Source organism: Montipora foliosa, chromosome 6, assembly GCF_036669935.1.
Source record: "Montipora foliosa isolate CH-2021 chromosome 6, ASM3666993v2, whole genome shotgun sequence".
Classification (NCBI taxonomy): Eukaryota; Metazoa; Cnidaria; class Anthozoa; order Scleractinia; family Acroporidae; genus Montipora; species Montipora foliosa.
Window position 1 is genome coordinate 12,989,562 of NC_090874.1, and position 27,500 is coordinate 13,017,061.

A 27,500-nucleotide genomic window follows, 5' to 3' on the forward strand; every position below is an offset into this window, starting at 1 on the left:
TTCATAAAGCACGATGATCGAGTGAAAAACAGTAATGTTTCTTAAAGCGCGATCAATCCCCTTGTTGATATGTATCTCTCGTTCTTATAGTGCGTTGATCGAATCATTTTACAATTCGGTTAACTTTCATTTTACGGTTCGGTTAACTACAGGAAATAGCACTCGATTCCTGTTTAAGACTAAGCGCTCATTTCAGTGATTAGGCCTAAGCACTCTTGTAAAATTGTAGCTTTCATTTTGTGCTTCGGTTTACTACACTATCCACGAGTGCGTGTGAAGAAGAAAGCACTGCAGTACACTTAAATACACTTTTCACGAGATCTTGTTAGGAAGAAAGCACTCGTTTACTGATTACGACGAAGCACTCGCTTCCGTGATTAGTCCAAAGCACTCTCGTGAAATATTTGCTTTCATTTTGTTGTTCGGTTCACTACACTTTTCACGAGATCGTCTTGCCCTTGAACAATTTTCAGTCCTCGACTACGGTATTGCGGACCGCGATGGCAGTTCATTATAGCGATATTTCAAAAGTGTAAGCGCTCGTTTTAGGCCTAAGCACTCTCTGCTTTGTGCTTTACCTTGTTGGCGATTGTGGCAAAATTGTCATTTTCGCCATAGTTGCCAAATTCACCAACATTTTCTCTTTTTTGGCAATTTTTGGTTGTTGCGTGCATTTCTGGACATATCTCCGATGGCTTCGGTGGTTCAGTGACATTGCAAGCGCACACCGAGCCGGATGTTCGGCGAACAAGTTCTTGCTGGGGTAGTAATAATTTTTTGGGTTTGTTAAACATCCTTCAATGTTGTTTTCACTTACTTATTTTCATAAATAAATAACGTATCAGTTATTCCGAATTAATAACAATTTCAATTAGAATATCAAATGGAAGTTTTAATCCAGGGAAAGGCGTTCAGATTATCTTTGTCTTCTACACTGATTTGACTGAACAGCTAATAATTTATTGTTGTCGGAGATTGTGTGAAAAATGTACTTGACCGAACCACAAAATGAAAGCTAAACTTTTGTGAGAGTGCTTACTGGGGCCTAATTACTGAAAGGAGCGCTTAGGCTTAATCAGTAAACGAGTGCTTTCTTCTTCACATAATCTCGGGAAAAGTGTAGTTAACCGAACCGCAAAGTGAAAGCTAAAGAGCGATACCTGGTTTAGTCAAGTTTTCATGTCCATTTTTAATTCGTTTTGGAAAACGGGGGAACGTTTTAGCTCACTTAAGGTGCTTGGATACGGTCGAGGTATAACGTGGTTACATGGTATTCATGGGGATTTGTTTTTGCTTAAATGAGTGCTTAGTATTTAGACTAGTGAATGGTAATCAGTGAAATCAACCAAGCCTAGTGTGCAGTTTAGAAGTTCTGGAATTCACTTAGAGAGTCTGGCTATTCTAGAACTCTAGACATTCTAGAACCCACAGAGGGTAACATATAACAATTGAGAATTCTACAACTTAGAACTCTAGAAATCGGAACTCTAGAACTGCGAATTTTGACTTTAATCAGAACTTTAGAAGTTTGCACATACGACCATTTTACTAGTGCGGTTCTAGAATGATATAGAACTTTCTATAGAGCTCTTCAAACTAGAGCAGTTCTAGAATGCTATAGAACTTTCTAATGTCATAACCTTGACCATTCTATATTTCACATATAATCAATATAGAGCTCTTTTAACTAGAACAGTTCCAGAATGCTATAGAAGTTTCTAATGTCTTATGGAATTAATCACAATTTCAATTAGAAAAACAAATGAAAGTTTTCATCCAGGGAAAGGCTCTCGTTCACGTAGAGTATCTTTGTCTTCGTCACTGAAATCAGTGGATTTGACTGAAAAGCTAATAATTTATTGTTGTCGGAGATTGGATGACAAGAATTTCTGTCGCAATCGGAAATTCAATGACCTGGATTTGTGAAAATCTTGTTCAGCTTTATGCTTTAAAGAACGAGGTATAGTGTGGAGTTCAATATTTCGTGATGTTAACTTTCGCCTCATGTCTTAAAGAACGACTAATGTTACATGTGTAGCGCGCTTGTATCGCCTCATGGCTTTAAGAACGACGTATATTTCACGTGTAGCGTGTGCTTGTTTCGCGTCATGGCTGAGAGATATTTTCTGTCACGCGCAAACTGACTTCCGAGAGTTCGATTGACTCTTGCCAGGAAGAGCTGTCTCCATCGGATCCGATCGAGTCTGTTTGCCAACTTTTTCAACCCCTCTCGCTCCTGTTAACGCTCACTTCCGGTACCACTGATCAAGCGCCATGCACCCAATTCCGGTTCCGGTCGCGATCGGACTCAATCCGCCTGTGAGTGAAGACAACCCGACTCAGGTCGAGTGTACTGGACATGTATGAAAACATCTGGAGTTCACTTTGCAATGAAAGCTCTTTTCGCTCATGAGATAGGCTTTGTACCATTTAGGTAAACTAGTAATAATATTACAATGCAATGGTGTCAACTTGGTGGTTATGAAGAGCTTTGTCAGACAGAGTTGATGGTACACCTTTCGAACTGCAGCCATCTTTTTTAAATTGTAGCATACACACTTTTTTTCTCTTGGCACTGCTGCTTATCTTTGTGATAGACTTGATGCTCTCTAAAGATTTCACTTACCAATTTAAATCAACCCTATGGCAGTTGGACAAAGGTCATGCTGTCAGAAGAGTCACAGTGAAATAGAGAACTGTAAAAAGCCCTTGTTACATAATGCATGTAATTACGGTATACTATACTCGCCAAATTTGCCAAGGTGGTTGGCATCCAGGTGTTAAAGTAAAATTTAGTTAATTGACCACATTTGCCAATACCACCAAAAAAGAATTGGTCACAATAACACCGCGCACCGATGGCTCAGTTGGTTGAGCATCGGGCTGTCATGTGGGAGGTTGTGGGTTCGAAACCCTGGCAACACTCAGGATCTTAAAATAACTGAAGAGAAAGTGCTGCCTTTGTAATAACATAGATCTGCAAATGGTTAGACTTTTCAAGTCTTCTCAGATAACGACCACAAACCATAGGCCCCATCTCACAAATACCTTCTAAGTTTATAAGTTCCCTGTGGGAAGTTAAAGGAACCCACATACTATTCGGAAAGAGTAGGGGATGGAGTCCCTGGTGTTGTGGCTGTCCTGTTCCCTCCAGTAGAAGTGGCCAGCTTGGCAGTGATGTCTCTAAAAAGGCTTACGGTGTACGAGTCATCTAAGCAGAAACAGCCATAAGTCAAAAAGGGGCTTTGCTGAGTGCTGGTGGAACATGTAGATGTAGATGTAGATGAACATTAGTCATTGTTGTTGTTCGTTTTGTTGCATTACTTCCAGGCATTGTTACTGAGCCTAGCATTCAGGAGTTGCCTTACTGGAAGTTGTAATAAGTGACTCACTCAAGAATGATGCATGTTGAGAAATGTCATTGTTTCATTTTTGCCAAATTTGTTTTTTAAAAGGAAACAAGGAGATGGATTGTTTCTCAAAACTTGTGAACAGGTTTCTAAACTCTACCCAAAGATCAAGTTTGAAGGAATGATAGTGGACAACACATGTATGCAGGTACGTACATGTATAAATCATTACATGTTGTAATACTCAGTTTATACACAATGTACTTGTTCACACACCAGGGTGATAGAGTTGTGGCTGAGCTGGTCTTCCTCATGCAGTATTGAGGCACATCAGGAGGATGTTGTTTAAAGCTGCAATCTTGAACAAAATGAGTTGAGACCTTTGTCATTTTTTGTCTGTTATGACCATTGTGTCAACATTGTTTTTGGAGGGAGGGACCTGAAGTTGAAAAAGTAAGGTTTTTTCTATGATAAACGTTTTTTGGGTATGGACGGGATTGTAGGTTAGCTACATTACTTTAAGGTTGTCATGGCACTCAACCTGCTGGGGAGCACAGCTGTATAAACCTTATGTTACAGAGTAAACTACATATATTTGGCACAACTATTGTTATTTGAAGGGATGTAAGGATTATCCAAATTCTTATGTCATTAAAAAGGTAGCCTTTTGTTGAATCCTTTGTAAAAATGAAGGTACACGTAATGCGATGAATAGTCTTTATTACTTTCTTTTTGTTCTGCTTCCCTCAACTTTTCTGATTCTCAACTTGGAACCATTCATCGCTGAAGTAATTTGAAGAAGCAGAAAGACATTTGTTTTTTGGACCTGCAAAGTCCCTGTCAAAAGAAGTTGTCAATTTAATAACATCAGGCTTCTAGCTTGCTAGTAAGAGACTGAGTTGCCAAGGGCGGAGCTCAACAAGGTCAGACTGAAGGACCGTTGCAGCTGGCTAAGCGCTTGGTCCCTGAACACGACCCATACATGACGTCGGAGCAGAGCACCACAGCCAGATGGAATAAGCTGAGAGTCGATTTTGCTGAGGGAGGAAAACTAGGGTGCCTGGAGAAAAATTAAGATTGACTGAAACTCAGCCCACATACAATTTTAGCATGCAATCCTGGGTCCACAGAGGTGGAAGGCACAAGCGTTACCATAGGGCCATCCCATGTTGATTAATTTGGTTGATTAGCAGCAATTATTATTATCAATTGATGGATTTGATTGATGGGGTTTTTAAAGGGAACGTCCACTAAAACAACATATTAAATATTAATAAACTTTAAGGCACAGAGCATAATTTTTGCAATTAAAAATTTTCAAACTTTTTCCAATGAAAGCGTTTGTTTTATCCGAAAAAAGTGAATTTCAAAAACGCTTGCTTTGGCTTTCAAATTTCACGGGGGCCGCCATCTTGAATAATTATGATGTGTCATGGTTGCCCTATTGTTCTGACACAAAGAGCGATTGTTCTGGAACAATAGGGCAACCAAGTCACGTCACAATTATTATTCAAGAGGGTGGCGCCCGGGAAATTTGAAAGCAAAAATAAGTATTTTTGAAATTCATTTTTTTTTGGATACAAATGCTTTCATTGGAAAAAGTTCGAACAATTTTAATTGTAAACATTATGTTCTGTTGTTTAAAGTTATTTTGTTATTTCAGTGGAAATTCCCTTTAATGCATTTGCACCTTTGGAATGACACACCTCATAAAGAAGTGACAGGTATCCACATCTGATAAACTTATGCTGATAGTACATGTAATGAATTCCTTGTTTTCAATCATTTTGAATTTCCACAGCTGGTTGCCAAACCACACCAGTTTGATGTAATGGTGCTACCAAATCTCTATGGCAGTATTGTAGACAATGTTGGAGCTGCATTGGTTGGTGGCGCAGGTGTTGTGCCTGGAAAAAGCCTTGGGAGCAACTTTGCCATTTTTGAACCTGTTTGTATCTTTACACCTCAATAACATTATTTTTACAGTTTTACTAAAGTTGGTTGTGATGTGTATTTGCCACAGAGTCAGTCATACGTAGGGTGACATGTGATGTCACCTTACTAAGCCCTTTTTGGGGGATGTATTGTAGGTTTCCTGTTTAATTTGCTCTTGAGCCATGCTGGGCAAAACTATTTATTATAAGGAGCTGTACCTCACAATCAAGCACAATCAAGCTGTATGTAAGGTCAAGGCTACTGCCTGACGGTCGCCTGGGGTGCCTTAAGTTATTGACTCTACACCATTTGTTGAACACACGTCTAGCCAAAAGGAGAGCCTCAGTATATGCTGAAAATGTGAATAGTTTATTCTGATTATCAGACTGCAACAATTTCAAGTATAATTTCAACTGTGTCTGTAGATAGTGAAAACCATTCTTTGGGATAATCTGAGGAGGATATCCTTTTATGCGCTTTGTTGATGGAAACCAAATTAATGCACATTGAGGTCGTTTCATTCACGTGCCAGTCAAAGAGTTAAACACATTATGCAATTTTTTTGAAATTTATGGTCGTTTCACTCATATTAAATTTTGCTCACAGGGAGCTCGTCACACTTACTCCCAAATGGCTGGAAGAAATGTTGCTAACCCAACAGCAATGATTCTAGCTGGTGTTGACATGTTAGACCACATGAAGTAAGTCCCTTTAATAGACCAGTTTCATATTCTAACGGTTGGACTGGATCTACAATCGGCGACAAGATTAGTTGAGACAGTTGCCAACAGAGCACACTGGCAACTACACATTCACTGTTTGTAAAGAAAACTTGTCCAAAAAGTATGTTTCCGGGATACCCCTCCCTCCCTTCCCCAATCAATGTTGTACCACTGTCGACAAGGCTCGTAGAAAACCTTAAAAACACAACATTGTCCCGGGGGTGTGGGGGTGGGGGCCATTTGCGCACCGAGCTTGAAATCGACTCTAAAGGATAAGAGTGTCTCAACAATTTTGACGCCGATTGTAGCATGAAATGGAGGCTAATGCGGGCAAATTAATTTGCATTTGAAAAGATTTACCCGCATTAGCCTCCATTTCATGCTAGATCCAGTCGAGCTGTGAGAATTCGAAAATGGTCTATTCCAAGAAGAATTTTCATGTCACATAGCCCTCTTTGATTTGTAAATAAATTTATAATAATAATGATCTTGTTTTTTAGTCTTGGATTTTATGCTAAAATGATCAATGATGCTCTGAAGAAAACAATCTCTAAAGGAAAGGTAAGCAAAATAACATTTATATTTAACAAACAATTATTCCATGAGCATTGGATATGAGTTGGCTATAACCAGTCTCATATCCAACAAGCACAAATGGAATAGTAATTTCTACTATTTTATTAAATTTTCATTCAATTCTGAACGCTTGGAGACACTTGGAAATTAAAGCCAAATTTTATTTGATTTTTCTGTTAAATATGTCAACTGACCGCAATCACTTTCCAAATAAGGTCATACGGTATATGAGTTGATAACCGATATTGAGTGAACCAATCAGAAAGCTAGAAACGCAATATCTTGTCGATCTAGTATTGGAGGAATCCAAATGAATATTCCATACCAAGTGCCAAATAAAATTGAAGTGAAAAGATTAGGCTGAGTATGATGTGAAGAATTTTGCTGATTGGTAAAGGTGTAAGGTGACACGACCAAGGAGTGACTGATACTGATAATTCAAGAACTGCAGGATTTGTCATATTAAATGTTTTTGGAAAGGATAAAAATACATGTATGCCCTTTTGGGCACATGTTGCACTGAACAGTTGACATATATGACATTATATTATAGCTAATCGTCTGAAAATGATACAGCTTCCAATGTATAAAAAAAATTCCTGATTTATAACAGGTGCACTTTTTTTCCCAGGAGAAGTTTCGTGCAGGAATAGTGTGTGGACATGCCATTGAATCTTGTTTGAAAGTTCTTGATCACTGGAAGGGTTTTTGTTGTGATCAACCTAAAACATGAAAGTTTCATGTTTGCCACCCTCCATGTGCATCTAAAGTTGGGAACAATAATACAAACAATTGACTCGTTTTTTTCACATTGCAGTCCCTTACAATGGACATGGGTGGCAGTACAAGTACCACAGACTTTGTTCAAGCTGTTATTCAAAATATGTACGAAGAATAAAGCAGGGCTTTAATTAAATCGCCGAAAATTGACACTTGCTGCCATGATAACAGTTTTACCAATACTGCTTGACATCTTGCTACGTGATATGGAAAAGTTGCTTTGTAAACAATTTTGTATTGTGTGCCTTTTAGTTATCATGTTGAAAGAGGTTCACTGTAAATAATAATTTTATTGTTAAAAAAAGCAAACATAGTATGGATCCACTGTAACATAAATAAGTTATTATTAGGTTGGGATCCGCTGATTTTTAAAAGCAATGCAGCAAAAGATTAAAGGCCCACTTTTTTGCCAATGCAATGAAAGTCAATGCTGTTTCATTTTTTCACTTAGATAATGTACGGTATATCCCTTCTAATACTTAACCCACTGGCTCCTGGGAGTAACTGTAAGAGGTAAAAGATTTTACTCTGTCTAATGCCGGGATGGTTTAGGAGTTGATGGATTAACCATTACTTCTACTTGCACAAAGTGACAATGATTCATTTATTTGTGCTTGTGACTACATAAACTGTGATACTCTTTAAAAAAAAGCTTTACAATAAGTACTACATTGGACCAAGTGATTAGTGTTTGAAGAAAACAGTCATGTTTTTTAAACCTCTTGCTTTGATATTTTTTACTAAATACAGGAATTATATCTAACAAACACTTAGGTTAATTTTTCCCTTATTGGTAGCTGTTTTCCTTTGCTTTCCAAAAGGTACTTTTAATAGCTGCAATGATAACTACTTGTATTATTAGGACTAATTACTTAATCAAGTTATTGTTTGTTTGACTTAGCATCAAACATGCTAGAGTGGAAGATCTGCCCCTTTTGTTTGGTCACCTGTAACTGACTTCTTGTCTTCTTGTCTCCCAGGAACCCAAATAGTTTGACTTGGAGGGTTGTATCAACGGTAAATTCAGATATTAAGGTCTTAACAATTTGACCCAACTACTCTAAGCTCTCTTTTGCAACAGGCCCAAAAAATTACACAGTCAACCTGTCACATGTGACCAGTATCGACAAGACTGAAATGAATGTCCAAATTCCTCTTTTGAGGTTTGAATGGTATCTTGAAGATTTTTCTGAAAGTTGCTGCAAAGCAGGCACAATAATTGAACAACAACTCAACAAACACTTGATATAGTTTTCACTTTTCAAACACCACTTATTTTGCAATACATCAAAAGTTCGTAGCTAACTATTTTTGAGGTATGACCGAAACATCCACAGGAATTCAGAATCTCAAGGGCAAAGTTCAAAACTGGCATGCAAATTTGAATACTCAGTTCAAATTTCAAAACAACTGGTCATGCATGACATAGCTCAACTGTAAAAAAACTAGAGATTTCTGTTTTCCTAAGAAATAAAACATTGCAGTTTAACAGGACCAATTTGGCTTTATCTGTCCTCCAGAACAATCAAGTACTTGCTCCTTTGTTCTTCACGTAATCAATTCTTTAGGAGCTAAGTCCTGGCCAAACAGAAGTTGCAAATCTTACTCTATGCATAAAGTTTGGAAAGATAAACTGCTCTCACAAGTACCCATTATTAGGGCTGTCAACTGCAACAAGATACTGTGGAAATTGCACCTGCTTAAGTTAAACTTTGAGCACAAAAGTCTCTGTAAAATACCATTTTCAGTCATTGCAATTTTTGGGCATGCATACAATTGACAAAATGATCTGGGTTTAATTCTTTAAATCAAGAATTAAACAAGACTACAAGACTACAAGATTCCTACACCTGTAAAAATTAGGAAAAACATTGATAGGTTTCACAGCCAACCTCTTTTTGTATGATACAGCAATTAGGGGTGATAGTGATTGGATTATCCCAGGACAGGGTCTCAAGAGACTTTGAGTTAGCGAATGGCATAGGTGGAGGTTAATACATGTACAATGCGCAAGAAATTCTTAACACTAGTTAAAGTCCTGCAAAGATTTCTTTAAGTGAAAACTGTAGAGGCCATTTCATTTATTTGTACTTAAAAATGGGGTGAAAAAAAATTCTAAGCTCAGAACTTTTTTGGCAAATTTAAAATGCAGGACCAAAGAAATTTCCAAAATCACTGATTGTTTACAGCACTTAATAATCACTTAATGTAATGCTGAAAATTTACTTATTTCTATTACATGCTAATCACTAACACTCAATTTGAAGGGCATACAAGCTGATCTTACACAAGATTGGTATCTCAATTGTAACTGCAAATTATTCACATCTCCTGTATCCCTGAAATGACGACATGCTTTTACAAATTTTGAAAAGCAGTATTATTATTGAAAGTACACGTTCCTTTAGGTGCTAATAAGTTAAAGCTGCATTCAGGATCTTTTTGTTGACTTCAAAACCCACTCCATCCCTTGCTGCAAGAAACAAAAAATTGTTACATGTATACATGTACACTTCCAAGAACATGCAATTTGATTGTTTCTGGTTACAGATGAAACTTTCCAGTCTTGCAAAGTCCACCAGAACTGATTTGCAATAAATCGCCACAATCTCAATAATCACTCAAATTGCATTATTCTTTGGTAAGTTCAAACTTTAAGGTGGCTCAAACCACTGATTGACAGTAACGATTCTACAGTCAAGTCCCCACAAATTAAAAGCAACCAATTCTCAAGTGCATGTTTCACACAAAACTCAGAGATAGAAAAAGAAAACCAGGTTTACAATTAATTAGGCAGATGAAATCTATTACCCTTGACTCATGACACTTTTTTTTATTGATGTAATAATACAAATTATAATTATTTGATGCCATCTGTAATACATCACTAAACAAAAATTAATGCACTACTGATAATATGGAATTTATAAGTTGAAATGTATTATGTTAATTACTATGGTACCTCTATTCCCTCCCCATTTTTGGCTGAACAAGGTTGAATATGCCATGACCTATCTCTTATACTGCAAAAGTCCAGGTCATCCGAGATCTGCATACAAAAAGTTATCAACAGAATAAGTATACATGTAATAAATAATATTGTTGTTCAAGTCAAATCTTCCACTTTCATGTTATTTCCTGTTTAACAGACCCATACACTCAATGTCCAAACAAAAGATTTTGTATTCATGTCAAACCTCTCATTCAGTGTGAGGCTAAACGTGCAATGTAAAGACATAGCCTTTATTCCACATGGACTCCTAAATGGCTGCCAAGTGATAAAGTGAATAACTATTAATCTCATTTTTCCCGGCAACATACATGTAAGCCTTTTTTATACACTTACTCAACAAATGTGAGGTTTTGAAAAACAGTGTTATGTTTACATTATAAACATATTCTGAAACAAACATACACTTGTCTGAAGATGAATTAGCACTAATGCTGTCTTTATTACATGTACAACTACTGTAGCCTCAAATAGTCTTTCAAAGCTTAGAAAGATTATTCTTCACTATTGGTAGCTGTTTCCTTCTTTAATTTAACTCATTTACTCAGCTACTGCTAGCTAGTATTTTGTCCTAAAATTATGTCACAAATTTTGCTCTCTGCTAGGAATCACAGTCACCAAATTACCTCATTTGGTGGAGTGGCATTCATGAGATCCTGTTTATTTGCAAATATTAGCACAGGTACACCACTTAATTTTTCCTCATCTAACAGCTCCCTAAATTCCTAAAAAAAACAGAAATCATTATTTTTAGCTATGTACAACATTAGTCTAGAATATTCATCACAAGAAAAATAGAATGCACTGAACAATGTCTGTTCTCATCCTGGGATTTCGGCCTGTGTGATCGCTTTTGGATGCAGTTGGCCCTTTGCTGTTTTAATGGGTTTAATTCAGTGAGTTTTTATTAAGGACGGTGCCTACTATTGTTAAATTGTGCACGTACATTCTGCGCATCTCCAGATCCCTGGATTTCCTATTGGTAGTGCTTATTAATACAGGGATATTTTTGCATGTTTTAAATTTATGCAGAGAAAGCAGAAGTTAGCAAATGCTCTTGGTATCCAAAAAGAAAATGGGGGGTAACCATGCATTTTTCAGGGATAAATTAAGCTTTAACCCTTTAACTCCCAATAGTGCCACTTAAAGATTTTACTCTTTCTAACGCCAGACTAATTTGGAAAGGAATGCCATATTTTGCTTTGTACTTTAAAGCTTTTTGCCAATATTGTTGATAAATAATATTATCTTTGAAAAATGTGTGGCTACTGCCAATTTTCTTTTTGGATTTTAATAACACTAGTTGAGATCTGCTTTTCCTGCAAAAATACCTTTGAATTAGTAGGCAACATCCTTAATGGGGTCAGAGAACATTGACAAATTGTTAACCCTTCAAGGCCCAAGGGAGCTCCCATTAATGAGTACAACTGTCTACAAGTGGCCACTGGGACTTAAGAGTTAAAAAGACACTTGTTTAAAATGGTGGTTGCTATTGCACATGAAAATAATGTTTAAATCTACCAAACGCATACAGAGCTCTGTGAAAATATCCCTGAACCACAATCTGGCCATTATAATTATGTTGGAGTGACGGGATAACAATCAAAGTCCCAGCTTCAAGTAAACATCTCTTTTCTTCATGTTTCTGTCACATGAGACGTCGTTGTACATAAAAAAATTAATATTACCGTAACTTTGCACAAATTTGTAAAGGCAAAAACAAGACGTGCATGGCATCTTTTTCTAAATACCACAGAAAAAAGTTACCAGCATTTCCAGCTACAAGCAGGGTTTATTCGAAGCCACAACTTCGCGATGTGTCTCTGAGACTTTAACAACTACATATATATTGTTACTTGTTTGTTTGTTCCTGAGAATTTGAGGTTACAATGACATTTTTCTAAATAAATTTTACAACTGTACTTGAACTTGAAAGATACATAACAGCATCATTGTTTATCCATAATACAAACAGTGCTACATTGTTTACTGTCAGAGTGAATGAAAGTGAATGCTTCACAAATAAACTTTCTGCCTGACAACAAAGTGTAGAGTCTGTGGCATCTTAAGGGCTGTTCTTAATTCTTTTTCACCTGTTTATAGAGATTATGGCACCTTATGCTGAATTATTTCAGAAGAGTATACCCAAGGCATAATGCCAGTGAGCCATAATATTAATTAATTATCATAATTGGTAAATTGGTAAATAAGTACACAAAGCACAAGTTAACAATAATAAGATGCCAAAGCCAGAGGCTTATACGGCGTAGGTCAGAGAGTTACAATGTGCTGCTAAGTTACAATGAGAATAAAAAAAAAATTAATAACAAAATTTACAGAAAAAAAGGCAAACTATTACTGACAACATAAAAAGAATTTTTACTGCACATAAAGCAAAATAAACATAATAATGATAGAGTGCAAAAAGTGATAAAAGAAGAGTTTAAAGGGAGAAAAAAGAATTTGCGTTAAACTTAGTTTAAACTTATAATGTTTGAAAATAATCTCTCAGTTTATGCTTGTAACTAGAAAGAGTGAGTGAATTACAAAGTGAGAGAGGAATGTCATTCCAAATTTGAGGACCCTGTACCCGAAGAGAAAAAGAATATTTGTGAGTATGAAGATGTAAGTTGTCTTTTTGCCTGGTGAGATATTGAGGACAATCAGAGTTAAGAACGAAAAGAGATGAAAGAGGAGAGGGCAAGAGTTGCTGCATGTGAAGGAAAACAAAACAAGAAACTTGGTACTTATAAATATTAAATATGTTGAGTATTTTGAATTTGTTAAAGAGTGGGTAAGTATGTGCAAGTGGTGGAGAGTGAGTAATGATTCTTAAAGCTAAGCTAAGCTATAAGTCTTAGGGCAAATATTCCCCAGTACAACTCGAGCTAGCTCGGTTAGTAAGTAGTTTATTATATGGCTTTTTAATTACCTTTTGCTTTGTTTTTGCAAGCCTGTAATCGGCCCGTGGGCATTACGGGAGAATAATGTACATATCTACAATTCAGTCACAATTAGCCAATCAGAGCGAACGTTATATCGGCTACAAACACAAGCCATATAATAATGTGTCTTAAGCACTTGTTTTAATGAACAAGTCTAAGCATTGATTAAATTAGTGTTAAGAACTTGGGGTTAGGGTTGCTTAGCTTTCATATAAGGCCCTGTCCACACATATCCGGCGAATTTGCTGGTGAATCCCGAACTTTTTAAATACTCTCTCCAGAGTGGATGTCTTTTATCCGCTATGAATCCCGAACCGTGTGGATGATAAATCCAGAAATTTTTTCGTCTGGATGATGTAACAAGATCGAGCCCAGTTCCTTACTGTGAAAGCAATTCTCAACATGGCTGCCGAGGGCAATATAATTTCTTTACTTCTTAGACTTACTTCGAGAATAATGATAACCATGACAATTTTCTCAAATTAATTTTGATTGGCGCATAACTGCTTTATTTTTCACTAATTATTTTGTAGGGTTGAAATTGGACAGTTGGCTGTAATTGGATACCTGAAATCAGACAGTTACATCAGCCAATCCTATTAAGTGCACTCAGCTTAATCTACCAATCACAGAATTTATCACAAGAACCATAGCAACGACCACTTACCCTACCAAACTGGGGATTTTCCAAAGTGGACGAATTTGTAACATTAGACCATGAAAAAGGAGTGCATTAATTTTGTTTTCTCAGAAATTGTAATGGTTATGATTAATTGGTAACAGGACTTTGTATCATCCAATTCGGTCAGTAATCATACTCGTGATTAAACAAATCGGACTCCCACTACGCAGTCATCCGATTTTATAAATCAAATGTATCATTACAGACCGAATTGGACTCCTCTCAGTGCTATTACCATTATACCCTGTATATCACATGTGTGCAGCTGAACATACAATAAGCGGCAAAAGTAGTTGAGACACTGAACTAGGAAAACAACAACTAGGAAAAAATCACCTTAACGTTACATTTTCCACTTGCACTCCCCCCTCTTCCAATGTTGGTAACGGAAAAAGGAAGAATTGGCGATACGAAAACAACATTGTTTGGGGGGGAGGGGGTTAGGTGGAAAGACTTTGCAAGTGAAAGTGTCTCAACCCCTTTTGGGACTAATTGTAGCTATGAACACTGAACACTTCAATTATGCCTCATGGCGCATGCTCTGTTACTTTTGTTTCCTTAATCCGGATACGTTTCGGATGTGTGTGGAAGGGCAAATTCGATTTGAATACGATACGAGTGGATGGAAATATTTTTTAATCCGGAAAGAACAAGTTGCAGATTAAAAAATATCCGGATACGTGAGGACGGGGCCCAATGCCACCCATTGTTTTGTTTTCTGGAACATTGAGCCTAGCTTCATGACCACGAATTGTGAAATAGCCGTAAGAAAATATAACAGTAAAATAAAGTATACTGACATCTCCAGTCTCCTGAAGTCTTTTGCGATCTGCACTGTCAATTACGTATACCTTCGGGGAAAAAAAACGGAAAGGAACCTTATTTTAGTGTCTAGTCGTTCTAGCGCTGGAGCACTAATTTCTGAGAAACGAGTAAGAAAAATAAAAGACATTTTAATAAACCTAGCTAATAATCTTATCTCAGCTGAAGTGACAAAATTATGTTTGATATACTCTTTTTTTGTTGCATTCACGGACCGGAAAACAAAGCCAAGAAATTGGAACTAAAAACTGCATTCATGGTTTAACTTGAACACATCTTTTACGCATAAGTTGTAACTTCGGTTCCTCATAATCTGCAGCTAATATTAATAGTAGACACCTACCAGAATGTCGACCTGTTCAAAATAATTCTTCCAGTAAGGACGAATCGCTCTCTGTCCTTTAAGTAAAAAAGATAATACTTTCAGTACTTAAAGTTGAAGATGATGAAGTCAAACGTATACAGATCACATCGCTAAGTAGAAAAAAACAGGAAGCAAATGCAAGCTAAGCAAACCTCCTATGTCCCACACATGCACTTTCAGGCCTTTCATTACCACGCTCTTGATATTAAAACCCTAAAGGAAAACAAAATCATTAACAAGATTGGAATCGACTGTCGCAAAAGTTAGAAATCTCACCGCATACCTGTGTTGGCGTGATGTTTTGAATCTCCTCGGATGCAATCTTCTTCAAGATCGTCGTTTTCCCGGCATTGTCCAAACCAAGGAAGAGAATCTTCATTTCCTTGCTACTGCTCGATTTTAACTTCCTAAGCAAGGCTAAAAGACCCTGAAACAAAAGTTATAGCCATTGTAGTTCGGTGTAGGTCCTAACTCAGGTCAGATTCGAAATCACTTACCATTTTGAAAGTCTCAAAGGTTTGAAGTAAGATTTCCAAAAGTTGTTTAGCAACTGGGGCAAGCGGCTGCTAGGCGTGACGTCAGGACCTGAATCCACTGGCTATTCAGTCAGCGTATGTCCTCGTTGTCGACACATTGTCATGTAAATTCTCAGTTGCAATCATGGCGTCTCGTTTCCTTTATTCTAGAGCCAGAGGGATATTTTCGCTAGGATGGAATGGTGTGACTCGAATACGCGTTGCTTCGGCTGGAAAAAGATTTGTTACCCAAGAAAAGCCAATAAGCCGATTTCCTATCCCTAACATAGATACATTGCCACAAGACATTCAGGAAAGAATGAATCAAGTTGAAGAACAGGTATGGTGCAAAATTGGCAGGAGACTGGGTACGTTCTGCGCCTCTCGAGATACTCGGGTTTCAGGTCGGTAATGCTTACCAAAACAGGGGTATTTTTGCGCGGTTTAAAACTATCCGGAGAAAGTAGATCTTAGTAAGTACTTCTGGTATCCAAAAACAAAATTGGGGGTAACCATGCATTTTTGAGAGATAATTAAGCTTCAATTTGTCAAAGAACGCCATGCATTACTTTGTATTTTAACGCATGTTACAAATATTATTCATCAAATATATTTGAAAAATGCGTGGTTACTCCCTATTTTCTTTTTGGATTTGAATAACACTTGTTAAGATCTACGTTTCCCGTATAATCATAAACCGAGGCAAAAATACCTTTGAATTAGTAGGCACCGTCCTTGAATCAGTGACGGATGAGGAAAATGGCGTATTTTAGTGTTTGCAAAACTTTATGATCCTTGACTTGATTTTGGGGAATGGAGAAGGAAAGCGACTACAGTATGTTGACTAGTATCCAATCCTCAGGTTAAAACTGCTATAATTTCCCTCGGTGCAACGTTTCGTGCAACTTGTCTCGCGATGTTTTGGCGACATTGTGGCAGGACAAGTTACAGGGCACCTTGAATCACAGGCAGCCCAAGCTCGGTATACGATTTATAGCCTTTGCATGGGAAAATTAACTTTGAGCTTATACATGCTAAAATAAGCTGTAAATGTAGACATAAACTTCACTCACCTCTACGTACGTTTCCTCATAAAGGGAAAATGACAACTAACGGCATCGTAAAATTTCAAAAGCCACAAACCCATCTAAAACGGTCACAAATTTGCTCTCCGATTGCACAGAACAGACGAGGACAACTGTACGTAGAGGTAAGTGAAGTTTATTCTACATTTACGGCATATTTTAGCATTTATGAGCTCAAAGTTAATTTTCCTATACAAAGGCTATAAATTGTATACTGAGCTTGGGCTGCCTGTGCTAAATTTTGATGTCCTATCGTATTTTAGCTTTAAATCATATAAGTATGGTATGAGAAATACAGAAGCCATACTTGCCAAGGGTCGTTTTTAGAACCGATGTTTAAATCTCATTTTTTAATCGCATTGTGTATTTATGGCATGGCCTGCCTGTAGCTAGTTGGACAATTGATCAATTACCATTGTTATACCTCCCAACTCCAAGACGTTTTCTGAACGTGTCATGTGTCATTGGTCAAAACTTCATGACGCCCTAGGGCAACAACAACTTGAACTTTCAACTCACACGTGATCCGGTCGTGCACCTTTGAAACGGCGGCCAATCTGTACGCCAGCCGACGTCAAGCAAATAATTTTCATCTGTGTATTGTTCTATTTTGAGTTGGGAGGTATAACAAAACACTTAATGACTGGCCCCTCGGGAAACAGTGAGTTTTGTTTCCCCTCGACCTCAATGTTTCCCTCGGCTTCGCCTCGGGGAACACTGAGGGTCTCTCGGAAACAAAACTCACTGTTTCCCTTGGGGCCAGTCATTAAGTGCTTATTATTTAGTAAGAAAGTGAATCAGCTTTATATTGGTTAATTTAACTTAAGGATAAATTTTTATAGTGTTCTGATTACTTATTGTTGTGCGATTTGTCTTTCTTAGTGTTCTATGTATGTGTTCTATTTTGTATCTTATCTCAGGCAGTTTATTTAAAATAGGGAATCTAGAATTCTGTATAAACTGGCCTAATTACTCAGATATCTCCTTTTTATAGTTGTAAATGTGTTTAATTCTTTGTTTTTGTTTTGATCATCTGTGTAATTGAATTTGAGTAAATAAATGAATAAAATGATATAATTTCATAACACCCAAAATGCCAAAAAGTACAATGAAACTTTGCAATAACCTCTTAAAACTGTTAAATCGTAAGAAGAAATACAGCGAAAGGAAAGAGAAGAATGGCTGGACCAGGGATGGACACAATAGGCCATTTCCGAGTTCATGTCTGCCTCCTCTTCAAAGCGAGTCTAAGTGCAAAGTTTTTGTGATGGTAATTGGTTCTACTTTACATATGAAAGAAAACTAATTATCATAAGAAAAACTTTGCACTTAGACTCGCTTTAAAGAGGAGGCAGACATGAACTCGGAAATGGCCTATTGGACAAGACTGAAACGGATTCCGATTGCATTTGGGTAATCTTGAAAAAATCGGCCCGATCTTTTTCAAGTTTAATGCAAATCGCCTGGATAAAGGTCGTTTTTGCTCAGAGTCATCTTGTTTGTGATGTAACTGTCATTTTATCAGTAAAGGAATTCCACGTTGCCATTTTCGAGTTTTAAACTCGTGATTAACTAAAGATTTCCCGTAAACACCCTAAAATAACGTGGCATAGTCCCCTCAAACATAATTTTCGAATTCGGCAGGGAAGCGCTTAGCTCTTGCAAAGTACTTGGGCATTAGAATTTGGAAAATATAAAAACGACTTAGGAAACGAGCATCGTGAATAATTTGAGAATTCCGTTCTAACTTCTGCTTCCGATATTGAGCAAAGTGTGCGGTGTGAAAGCAACACACGGAAACTAATTCCGCTCGATAAATCAATGAAGAAAGTTTCAATTGAGTTGTATCAAAATAGAAATAGCATGATACTACACTCGGGTCAATTAAAGTTAACGATAAGAAATTAATCACGATTGCAGCTTATACAACGATTTCCGCACAGGTTCCGACTTCATTATACATACGCTCCTTTGTTCTAAGAAAACAATAGCAGTAGAAATAGACGTTCTTCAAGTTGGGACTGTAGCGCTTTGTTCTCGAAAGGGTGTTTTCACTCACGTGATCAGTAACCTTGTTTTTCCACCGAAACGAAAGAAATCGTTGGAGCTCAGTTTGGTACACCAACATGCCCGCCGTGACGTCACGTGAAAAACTATTCTCTACTTGCACAAATCCCATGATACACCTCTTTTACCCCCCCTCCCCCCCCAAAAAAAGTATTATTTTCCATTTCTCATGGAACATCTTCATGTCTCAAGAACCAACGTTTGACTTTATTTGCGTTAATTGTTAATTTCAGTTTACAGTGTCCCCAATTAGTGCTCCAGCGCTCGAACCACTAGACAATTAACTAAAAGTTCCTTTCTTTTTCAGGAGAAATCGCAAACGATAGGTGTGATTACACACACACCATAGTAAATTAGCCCGCGGTCCCTCACACTTGGGTTATAGTATACCGTGTTAACCAGCGGTCGCACGTTAAGAAGATTACCGAGGTAAAAAGAAATCTCATGCAATTCATTGGCGGGAAATTTAATCACAACTTCATCAACATCGTGATTGGCTCTTGTACCTCGGGCATCAAAACACCCTTCCAACTTACCACGTTTAAGGCCCACCTTTCACCGACAGGTTTTTCGACCGTTTGTTTTTGTTATGGAAATTCGCACTGCTTATCATAGCGATGTAATTGGATGAATTTCAGCTTCGGGCGGCACGCAATGCCTGTCGGTTGAAGGTGGGCCTTTAAATGTCATTGGCACTTCGTCTGATTTTGTTGACGTATCCATGGAAATATACCACGGGAAATTAACCTTGGGAATTGTCGGTCACACGCAATAAATGCAGTTTCCCGTGGTAAAAGTGTCCCGTGTAACCGCACCCCCAAGTCTGCAATCAGGTATAAATAATCTATGGCTAATGATGTAGCGCTGAATGCCTCTTTTGGGGGCCTTATTACCTCGATTTTCATTGGTCGGCGGCATCATAGCCGCATGACCGCATTCACACATTGACAAGGTGTGAAAACGTGTAAAATCTTTTCAGCCCGAAAATTCGGGGTTAATTTTTCCAGGAATAGCTCCTCTTCAAATGAATTTATAGGGTATGTAGATTTGTCGGGTTTTTATAAAATTTGGGCAAAATGATCGTCGGATATTGGTGCACGAAAAGGTGTTGGGCTTTTAAAAATTCGAAATATTTTTACTTTGATGCGTCTCTGCGTGTCGCGAAACGGAAAATTTTTTTATTGGTCAACTTCAAAGTTCATTTTTTTGGAAACCAATATATATATGTATATATATGGTCGACTATCGTAGGCGATAATGTCCAGCCTAGCGCCAAGGTCGGGGGTTCATCTGTGCACCCGTAAATGGGATCTGAGTTCAAATTCAGATGCACAGATGCGGCCACACACGTGACATGGTATAGAGGATCCTCTAGATTCAGTTCCAGCCTTGGTTGCTGCTCGTTTCTCAGCATGCGCCCTCCGCTTGGCCTGTTCAAAAAACCAATGGGAAGATCCTAAAAGCCCGACACACTTTGGTAGGCTATAAAGTGCTGATTGATATAGTACAGTTTGTTTGGTTGTGCGTGATAATGCGAAGGCGGGTAATTCAGCAAAGTGAACATGTATGGTTTTGAGTTTGAAGCTTCGCGCGCGCTAAAGAAAGCCTTAATAAACCAAAATGTTCATATATTCGGATTCTTCATTTTGCTGGAGTTTTACCGAAAATAACGCGCTTACGAAAGATTTCCCGGAAGGCACCCAAATAGGTTAGCAGTAACCTTAAAAAAAGCGGTCGATTTTATGGTTGTCAATAAAATACATTGAACATTTTTTCTTGCAATTTTAACACTTTTCCTGCAGTTTTAGTGGAGTTTCAAGCAATTTTTGCAATAGGGTTCAGATTCTCATACGTAACAAACAGACCGAATAAAAGTACTATTATCAAAAATTTAAAGGCTACTCGCCTCTTTTTTCGTAAAGATGTCCTTTCTTTCTGTTTGCGAATTCGCCAAATCACTGAAAAGTGTCTGTTTTATGCCATTTCAGGACCACGAACGGTGCATTTGGTAGGCTTTAGCGTTTTATCGCATTTTGTATGGATCGACATGCTCAATGATGTTTCCAAATGAATCACTTTTGTAGAGATCCATGGATGTTCCTGTTCGAGGCATACTTCGTTTCACTTCCCACCAGTGGGCTTGCTGTGGGTTTGTTTGTCTGAGTCGACGAAGTTTAGGCGATGGTTAACTGTGAGATAATGTTTTCCCTCGTCTTGTAGGCGCTCGTAAGCTTTCCACAGGTCGCAAGGGCTACTATTTTTTCTCAAGGGAAAGCTCACTGCCAGAAAGTCATGAGTTCTGACGGATTGAAGCTTGCCCATTGCAGCTTTTTCTTGTGCATCGCGAAGGCATACATCATTGAGCAAATCCATCTCCCGATGCAGTTTGTCTTTGCCAACTGAGTGCGTTTGCGCACTCAGGTTTTGGACATCATTTTGACCAACGTAAATTGTGTTCTTTGTACCACTCTATGAACCGCTCGGGATCGGCTATAAAGCCGGAACAATTTCCAAATGTTCAAATTTCGCTTTGCTGACGCTATTATTACGAAGACACAATTTGATTCAAAAGAAGGGAAACGTGGAACTATTTTAACTGCAATGAACTCGTGCGTAAAGGGTGCACCAATCAGGCTGGAAGCGCGTACTTACTCCGGGGGGGGGGGGGGGGCACTTTAGGAATTTCTGGGTGGGGATGTGCCGCTGGGACCCTGGAACCCTTAGCCTATACCAGAGCTAGTTCAGCTAAATTTTGCTACCCTACACTAGAGTAAACTCCCACCGATTTCCGTCTAAATTCCGATTCTTGACAGTTAATAATATCCAGAGGTGTTTCATGATAGCCATTTATTGACGCTGTTGAGGCTGAGTTACGTAAACTTAAACTTTGCCGATTTGATTTTTTATATTCTTGAGTGGGAATGTCTGGTTTCCTTAGTCTTGATAAAATCTTCAACCGACTGGTCAGTTTCGTGAAAAATGATACCCTATTCTAGACCGAAAGGCTATGATTTCTATACTCTATCCTAGAGTAAACTGCTTGAAAACCATACCCTTCACAGCGGCATATACCATATATATGGCAGTACCCCACCCCGGGGTACTTACAAATGTGCAGCACGGGGCATGAAGCAGATCACAGCAATACTGGATAAACCTAATACTATCACAGGGACTAGCCTTAAGCCTAAACAGTGTCTTAAGACCCAATTGGGGTTACGGTTAGCGTTATTAAAGTGATAGGGTTGTTTCAAGAGTAGTTAAACAGGGATCTCGTAACTTTAAGCATCGTGAAAAAATTGGGAATTCCGTTCCAACTTCTGCTTCCGGTAGTCATGCAAAATTACACATTTGCGGAACGAAACGAAATCAAACGAACCGAAATACAGAAAGAAACCTAAACATTCATCAAAGTTAACCTTAGGACTAACTAGACCTAACCAAGAGTTTTTTGGCCTAAGGTTAGCTTTAATGAATGTTTAGGTTTCTTTCTGTATTTGCAAAACAGAAACCTGTGACCATTTTTTTTGTACCTGCCCTTCTAGAAACAGTACATTTCAGGACGAATTGAACGATGTTCTAACTATTTGAATTCTCTGAGAAACTCACTGCAAATATCGAAAGGTTTCTTCAAAAATATTGTGATTTACAGTCTCTCCCTTCGACAGCGACAGTTGTACCTACGTTGCTAAAACGAGGGTGATTATATGCGTACATGTTTTTTTTAAGCGGACACCAGAGCTTTCCCCGAGGGTGTCCTCTTAATACAGGTTTCACTGTATATCTGACCAGTCTTTTGGAGCACGAGAATCTTATTCACCATTTTTTGATGCACGCTTTTATTTGGACCTTCCTGGAAAAGGGCGTAAATTTTAGACATAGTGAACACCGCGTGGACAGCAAACTGGCAAACGGTAGAAATAACCTCATGACCAAGCGCTGATTGTTTTGAATTTTGTCCTGATATGGATATTTAAAATTTATTTTGTTCCGGTGTCACAGCGGATTTGGACTCCTCGGTCCAGATTTGCCAGCGGATATGGACCAACTTTCGCGGATTTGGACCCCTGTGAAAATAAGCGTTTTTTGAAGGTCCCTAGCAGCCGTTTTTTGCCTTTGAGCAAAACAGATTTAAAAATGATTTCAAAAGTACTTTAAACATTTTTTCTCGGGAAAAATAGAAAATCACACTTACAGTATGTTGCTCTAACTACAAGAAGGCCATAATTCCAGACAATTCAAATTTAATGTTCCATCTTCTTGGTTGACCACAGATAAAATCCAAACAATTTTTTCAGATGATTTCGTTTGTTAATTCACATTCATTGAACTACTTTCCTGGAATACCGGTTGCAAACAGAGCTAATTGTTAAAGGTGGGCAGAAACGAGGGGTCATGTACCAGAGACAAAATCACAACATTTGCACACACATGAAAATGTTGCGAGTACATGTTTTATGGATATGTTGCAGCAACGTGTCCCACGAAGTTCAACATGGGACACGTCGCGGCGACAAAATCACCCCCAAACTGGTGTTGCACAATTATACAGTTATCAGTTTACACGAGGGGTCATGTCAGGCTACAACATATCACTGAAACATGTACCCGCAACATTTTCATGTTTGTGCGCATGTTATGGTTTTGTCCCCGCTACATGTTCCTGCTACATGTCGTCTCAGTGTGCACTACACAAGTTTTTTGTCGCTGCAACATGTCTCTGTAACATGACCTCTCGTATCTGCCCACCTTTAACAATTAGCTCTATTTGTAAAACGTTATTGCTCCTAATTCATTAAGATTAAGATTAGGATTCAGATTAAGACTGAGATTAGGAGCAAACGGTATTATTTAATCTCAAATCCAACCTTTGTCGGTTAGTACCTGTATTCAATGTATGGTGGGGTCATACATAATGTTTTGGTGCTTCGTTTCGATGTTTGGTTGTTTAGTAATGTCCGTATACTTCGTTTTCCGTAAACGAATAAGGGTGTTGCAAAAATTGAACTTAGTTTTTAACTGGTAATACTGGTACAGGTTGGATACTGGGCAACACAGTTTATGGAAGTCAGGGCCATCTAGGTCTTAATAACAGTACCTATAAATAATTATTAATCAGAAGCTTTTGTAGAACAAGACCTATAAGAATAGAAGCTTTTGTTCTTCAGTTATATAAAAGTAAGTGGCCATGTATGTATTCTATGATTTATCGAGGGGGGTCCATTTCAACAATTATTGCTATTCCCTCCAAGATTGTTGATTATAAACTGAAAGCGAGTACCACTGGATTAAAGGGAAGTGAAATAAGGGAACTTAGTATGGATTGGAGAGTTGCTTGTTTTTCCCTTTTCAATCCATACAAATCTCTCAGATTAGGTACATATTTTTCAAAATATGTTTGATTGAAATGATTAAAATATGGTAAACATTTAGGGTGCGTTCCTTTGGGATGATCCGAAAAAGGATCACTGATCTAAGATCTCTTGGATTATGCTGCATCAAAGGAATCGAAAAATCCTTTCCCAGGGTGGATTTATCGGTTCCTTTGATGCACCGAGATCCAAGTGATCTTGGATCAGTGATCCTTTTTCGGATCATCCCAAAGGAACGCACCCTTAAACATTAGCATTGCCAGTACCATTGACAGTAGGGTGTTGGGTCTTATGTAATCATATTTCATTGTCTGTAAGTATGTCAAATCCTGAGATATGTCCAGGCTTGACCCTAATTAGATGCATGCGGATTTCAATAAGCGTCACGAAGTGTCCCCTTGCTCTTCTAGCCAACTTCAACATCACTTGTGTCTCAGAATACAGACAATTTATGTCACAAAGTGTCCCCCAAATGCTTAAGTGAAGATCAACTGCTTCCTTTACCCAAAGCTAAAAATAACGCTAACCTTTACCCTTACCTTATTGTTGAAAATAGGTAGCAAATGCTTAGACTTAAAGGGACACTTTGTGTTGGATGTCAAAATTAGGCGTGCATCTAATTAGGGTCAAACCTGGACATAAGTGGGAGATATACATCCAATCAACCAACCCACCCATCCACCCATCTATGCCCCAGAAATTCATCCCACTTAAAAAACTGACACCACCCTCAGTTTCCTTTGTGACCCCATCACCTCAAACTTTCAGCCAAAGCAAACAGCCCTCAGAGTCTGATTTCTCCAGATAGTATTGCCATTTTCTTGTGTATCCATGTTGCTTTCCCATTTTTTTCTCAAAATTTTGTCACTGTCAATTGTTTTGCTGTGGTAGGGAAGGTATTTGAGATCTCATGCTTGAGTTTGAAGTAGTATTTGAATTTGTGGTCAGTGAGCCTTAGAGCGTTGTAGTGATTCAAAAGCAATGATCTTTAGAAATCATTGCCATTTGTTTTATGTAATAATGATTAATATTATGCTTTGCAGATGGGCCTTGTACCAAATTTCTTCAAAATGCTAGCACATCGCCCAGGTGAGTTTCAAGCTTTTGCCATGTACTACGATGCTCTGATGTTGCGAGAAGGCAACCTCACCAAAGCAGAGAAAGAGATGATTGTTGTTGCCACAAGTGCTGCCAACAACTGTACGTTCTGTGTAGTGGCCCATGGAGCATTTCTGAGGATCATGTCCAAAAACCCTTTACTTGGAGATCAGGTATTGTTGAAAGCTCGCCAATAAGGAACATATCCTGTTGTTGAGAGCACCAGTGCCCATGTTTCAAATTAATTTTGGACACGCCGGGTCTTGTTCAAGACATCTGCAATAAATTTAATATGGATAGCTCATCTTATCAAAATTATTTTAAATAATTGAGGATGTTTGAAGTCCGGGTTACAAACGAAACCTGAAGACTGGAGTGCTCCTTGCACATAACACTTCACACTTAAGGCGCTGTTACACTGTGCAATTTTTCACGCGATTTGTCTCGCAACGCCATTGCGAGACAAGTTGCACGCATCATTGCCCAATGTAACATACCTTGCAATGGGCAAAAACCTTGCGAGACCAGGAAGGAAGGAAGGGAACTTTATTTAAGTGTCTAGTCGTTCTAGCGCTGGAGCGCTAATTGGGGACACTGTAAACTGAAATGAACAATGAAAGTAAATCAAGTCAAATGTTGGTTTTTGAGGAGAGGGGAAACCAGATTGCCCGGAGAAAACCTCTCGGTGCAGAGTAGAGAACCAACAAACTCGACCCACATATGACGCCGAGTCTGGGAATCGAACCCGGGCCACATTGGTGGGAGGCGCGTGCTCTCACCACTGCGCCATCCCTGCACCAGTTGGAGAAACCGTTGCGGAAAGCTAAATAGAATTGAGTTCTACTTTCCGCAACGATTGCAACGATTTTTTCAGTTAAGGATTGCTCAGTGTAACACCTGTCCTGAAACTTGTGTCGCAACGGTTTGCGGCACTAGCCAATGAAAATGCTCCTTTGACCTCATGTGATCATCGAAACGAGACAAGTTGCACTGGATGATGAAACGATGCGTAAAGGCGCTGTTACACTAGGCAATTTCTCTTGCGACTTGTCTCGCAATTTTGTTGCGACACAAGTTGCACGAAATATTGCCTAGTGTAACATACCCCTCTACACACATTTCTCGCAACTTTTTTGTTGCCGCAATCGTTGCGAAAAGTAGAAGTTAGTTCTACTTTCCGCAACCCGTCTCGCAACGTTGCAACGAATTTTTCCCACGTTACCTTACCTGCAACTTGTGTCGCAACGTTTAATGGCATTAGCCAATCAAATTGCTCTTTTGTTCACGTGAGGTTTATTCGAAGACAAAATGGAGGCTGAACTCATGACAGCTTCCAAAATGACAGATGAGGCCGAAAAAAAGGGTTGATTCAAGCGTTGAAAGAACGCCCACCGCTGTGGAATACTTCGTTAGCAGTTTACAAAGACAAGATAAAATGTACTGATTCGCAAACCCTTTCACAGCAATTTAATATGACAGTTGAGGAGATGAAGAAAGTGTTGCATAGCCTGCGCACTCGATGACAATGGAGGAAATCATAGTTCTGCTGATCCTAAACGAGTACTCCAGTGACTTGAAGGTTTCACCTGTCGCCAAATATCTCAGCATGACAGCAAGCCAAGGCCTTTCAGCAGGTTTAATACTTGATCGTAATTTTGGTATCTTTCTTAGATATTCGGTGTGAAACTGCATTGAATAAAAACTCGAACTGCTGGCTATTAACTCTAAAGAAATCTCTGTATCCGCCAACATCCTTTACAGCAAGCTCCCTCGCAAGTTGATAAAAAACCCCTCTTTCTTCCTTTCTTGCCATCCAGGGCCTGACCCATTTAACGCGATTTTGCCGTGATGGAATGTCCCCATTTTCGTCTTCAGTTGACAAATCGGTCATTACCGGTAAAGTAAAATATTTTCTTTTTCTACTCCCACAATTCATCGTTTTTTTTATTTTGCGCCAATTTATGTTGTTTATAGAGCTAGTCATCCGCGCTGTTTGTGACCGTCGCGAGCGAGACAAGTTGCAAGAAACGTTGCCCAGTGTAACACGATTCAAGCAACCTGTGTCGCAACATTGAAACTTGCGAGACAAGTTGCAAGAGAAATTGCCTAGTGTAACAGCGCCTTAACACCCGCAAAACAACTTGTTCCGTAATGTGAGAACGTTTGTAGAAATGTTG

At 38.5% G+C, this 27,500-nt stretch overlaps 3 protein-coding genes across 3 annotated transcripts in view; 2 read left to right on the forward strand and 1 right to left on the reverse strand.

The window, feature by feature from the left end:
* LOC138006732 (isocitrate dehydrogenase [NAD] subunit beta, mitochondrial-like) overlaps positions 1-7,776 on the forward strand; it is a 27,115-nt gene extending 19,339 nt beyond the window's left edge. Inside the window, exons 9-13 of the mRNA XM_068853236.1 lie at positions 3,456-3,558; positions 5,152-5,298; positions 5,892-5,986; positions 6,508-6,568; positions 7,401-7,776. Coding sequence (XP_068709337.1) covers positions 3,456-3,558; positions 5,152-5,298; positions 5,892-5,986; positions 6,508-6,568; positions 7,401-7,481 — 487 coding nt within the window. The 3' untranslated portion in view covers positions 7,482-7,776. The remainder of the gene's footprint in view (positions 1-3,455; positions 3,559-5,151; positions 5,299-5,891; positions 5,987-6,507; positions 6,569-7,400) is intronic.
* Positions 7,777-9,625: 1,849 nt separating this feature from the next.
* On the reverse strand, positions 9,626-15,818 carry LOC138006736 (ADP-ribosylation factor-like protein 3). Its single transcript, XM_068853239.1, has 8 exons — positions 15,684-15,818; positions 15,470-15,613; positions 15,339-15,399; positions 15,166-15,221; positions 14,801-14,851; positions 11,000-11,098; positions 10,326-10,412; positions 9,626-9,836 (listed from the first exon to the last, which is right to left on the reverse strand). Exons 1-8 carry the CDS (start codon positions 15,684-15,686, stop codon positions 9,795-9,797), a joined length of 543 nt encoding a protein of 180 aa, XP_068709340.1. The 5' UTR covers positions 15,687-15,818; the 3' UTR covers positions 9,626-9,794.
* A 3-nt stretch (positions 15,819-15,821) lies between these two features.
* Positions 15,822-27,500, forward strand: part of LOC138006733 (uncharacterized) — a 20,791-nt gene continuing 9,112 nt past the window's right edge. The window contains exons 1-2 of the mRNA XM_068853237.1: positions 15,822-16,041; positions 25,269-25,496. Of these exons, the coding sequence (XP_068709338.1) occupies positions 15,847-16,041; positions 25,269-25,496 (423 nt within the window). The 5' untranslated portion in view covers positions 15,822-15,846. The remainder of the gene's footprint in view (positions 16,042-25,268; positions 25,497-27,500) is intronic.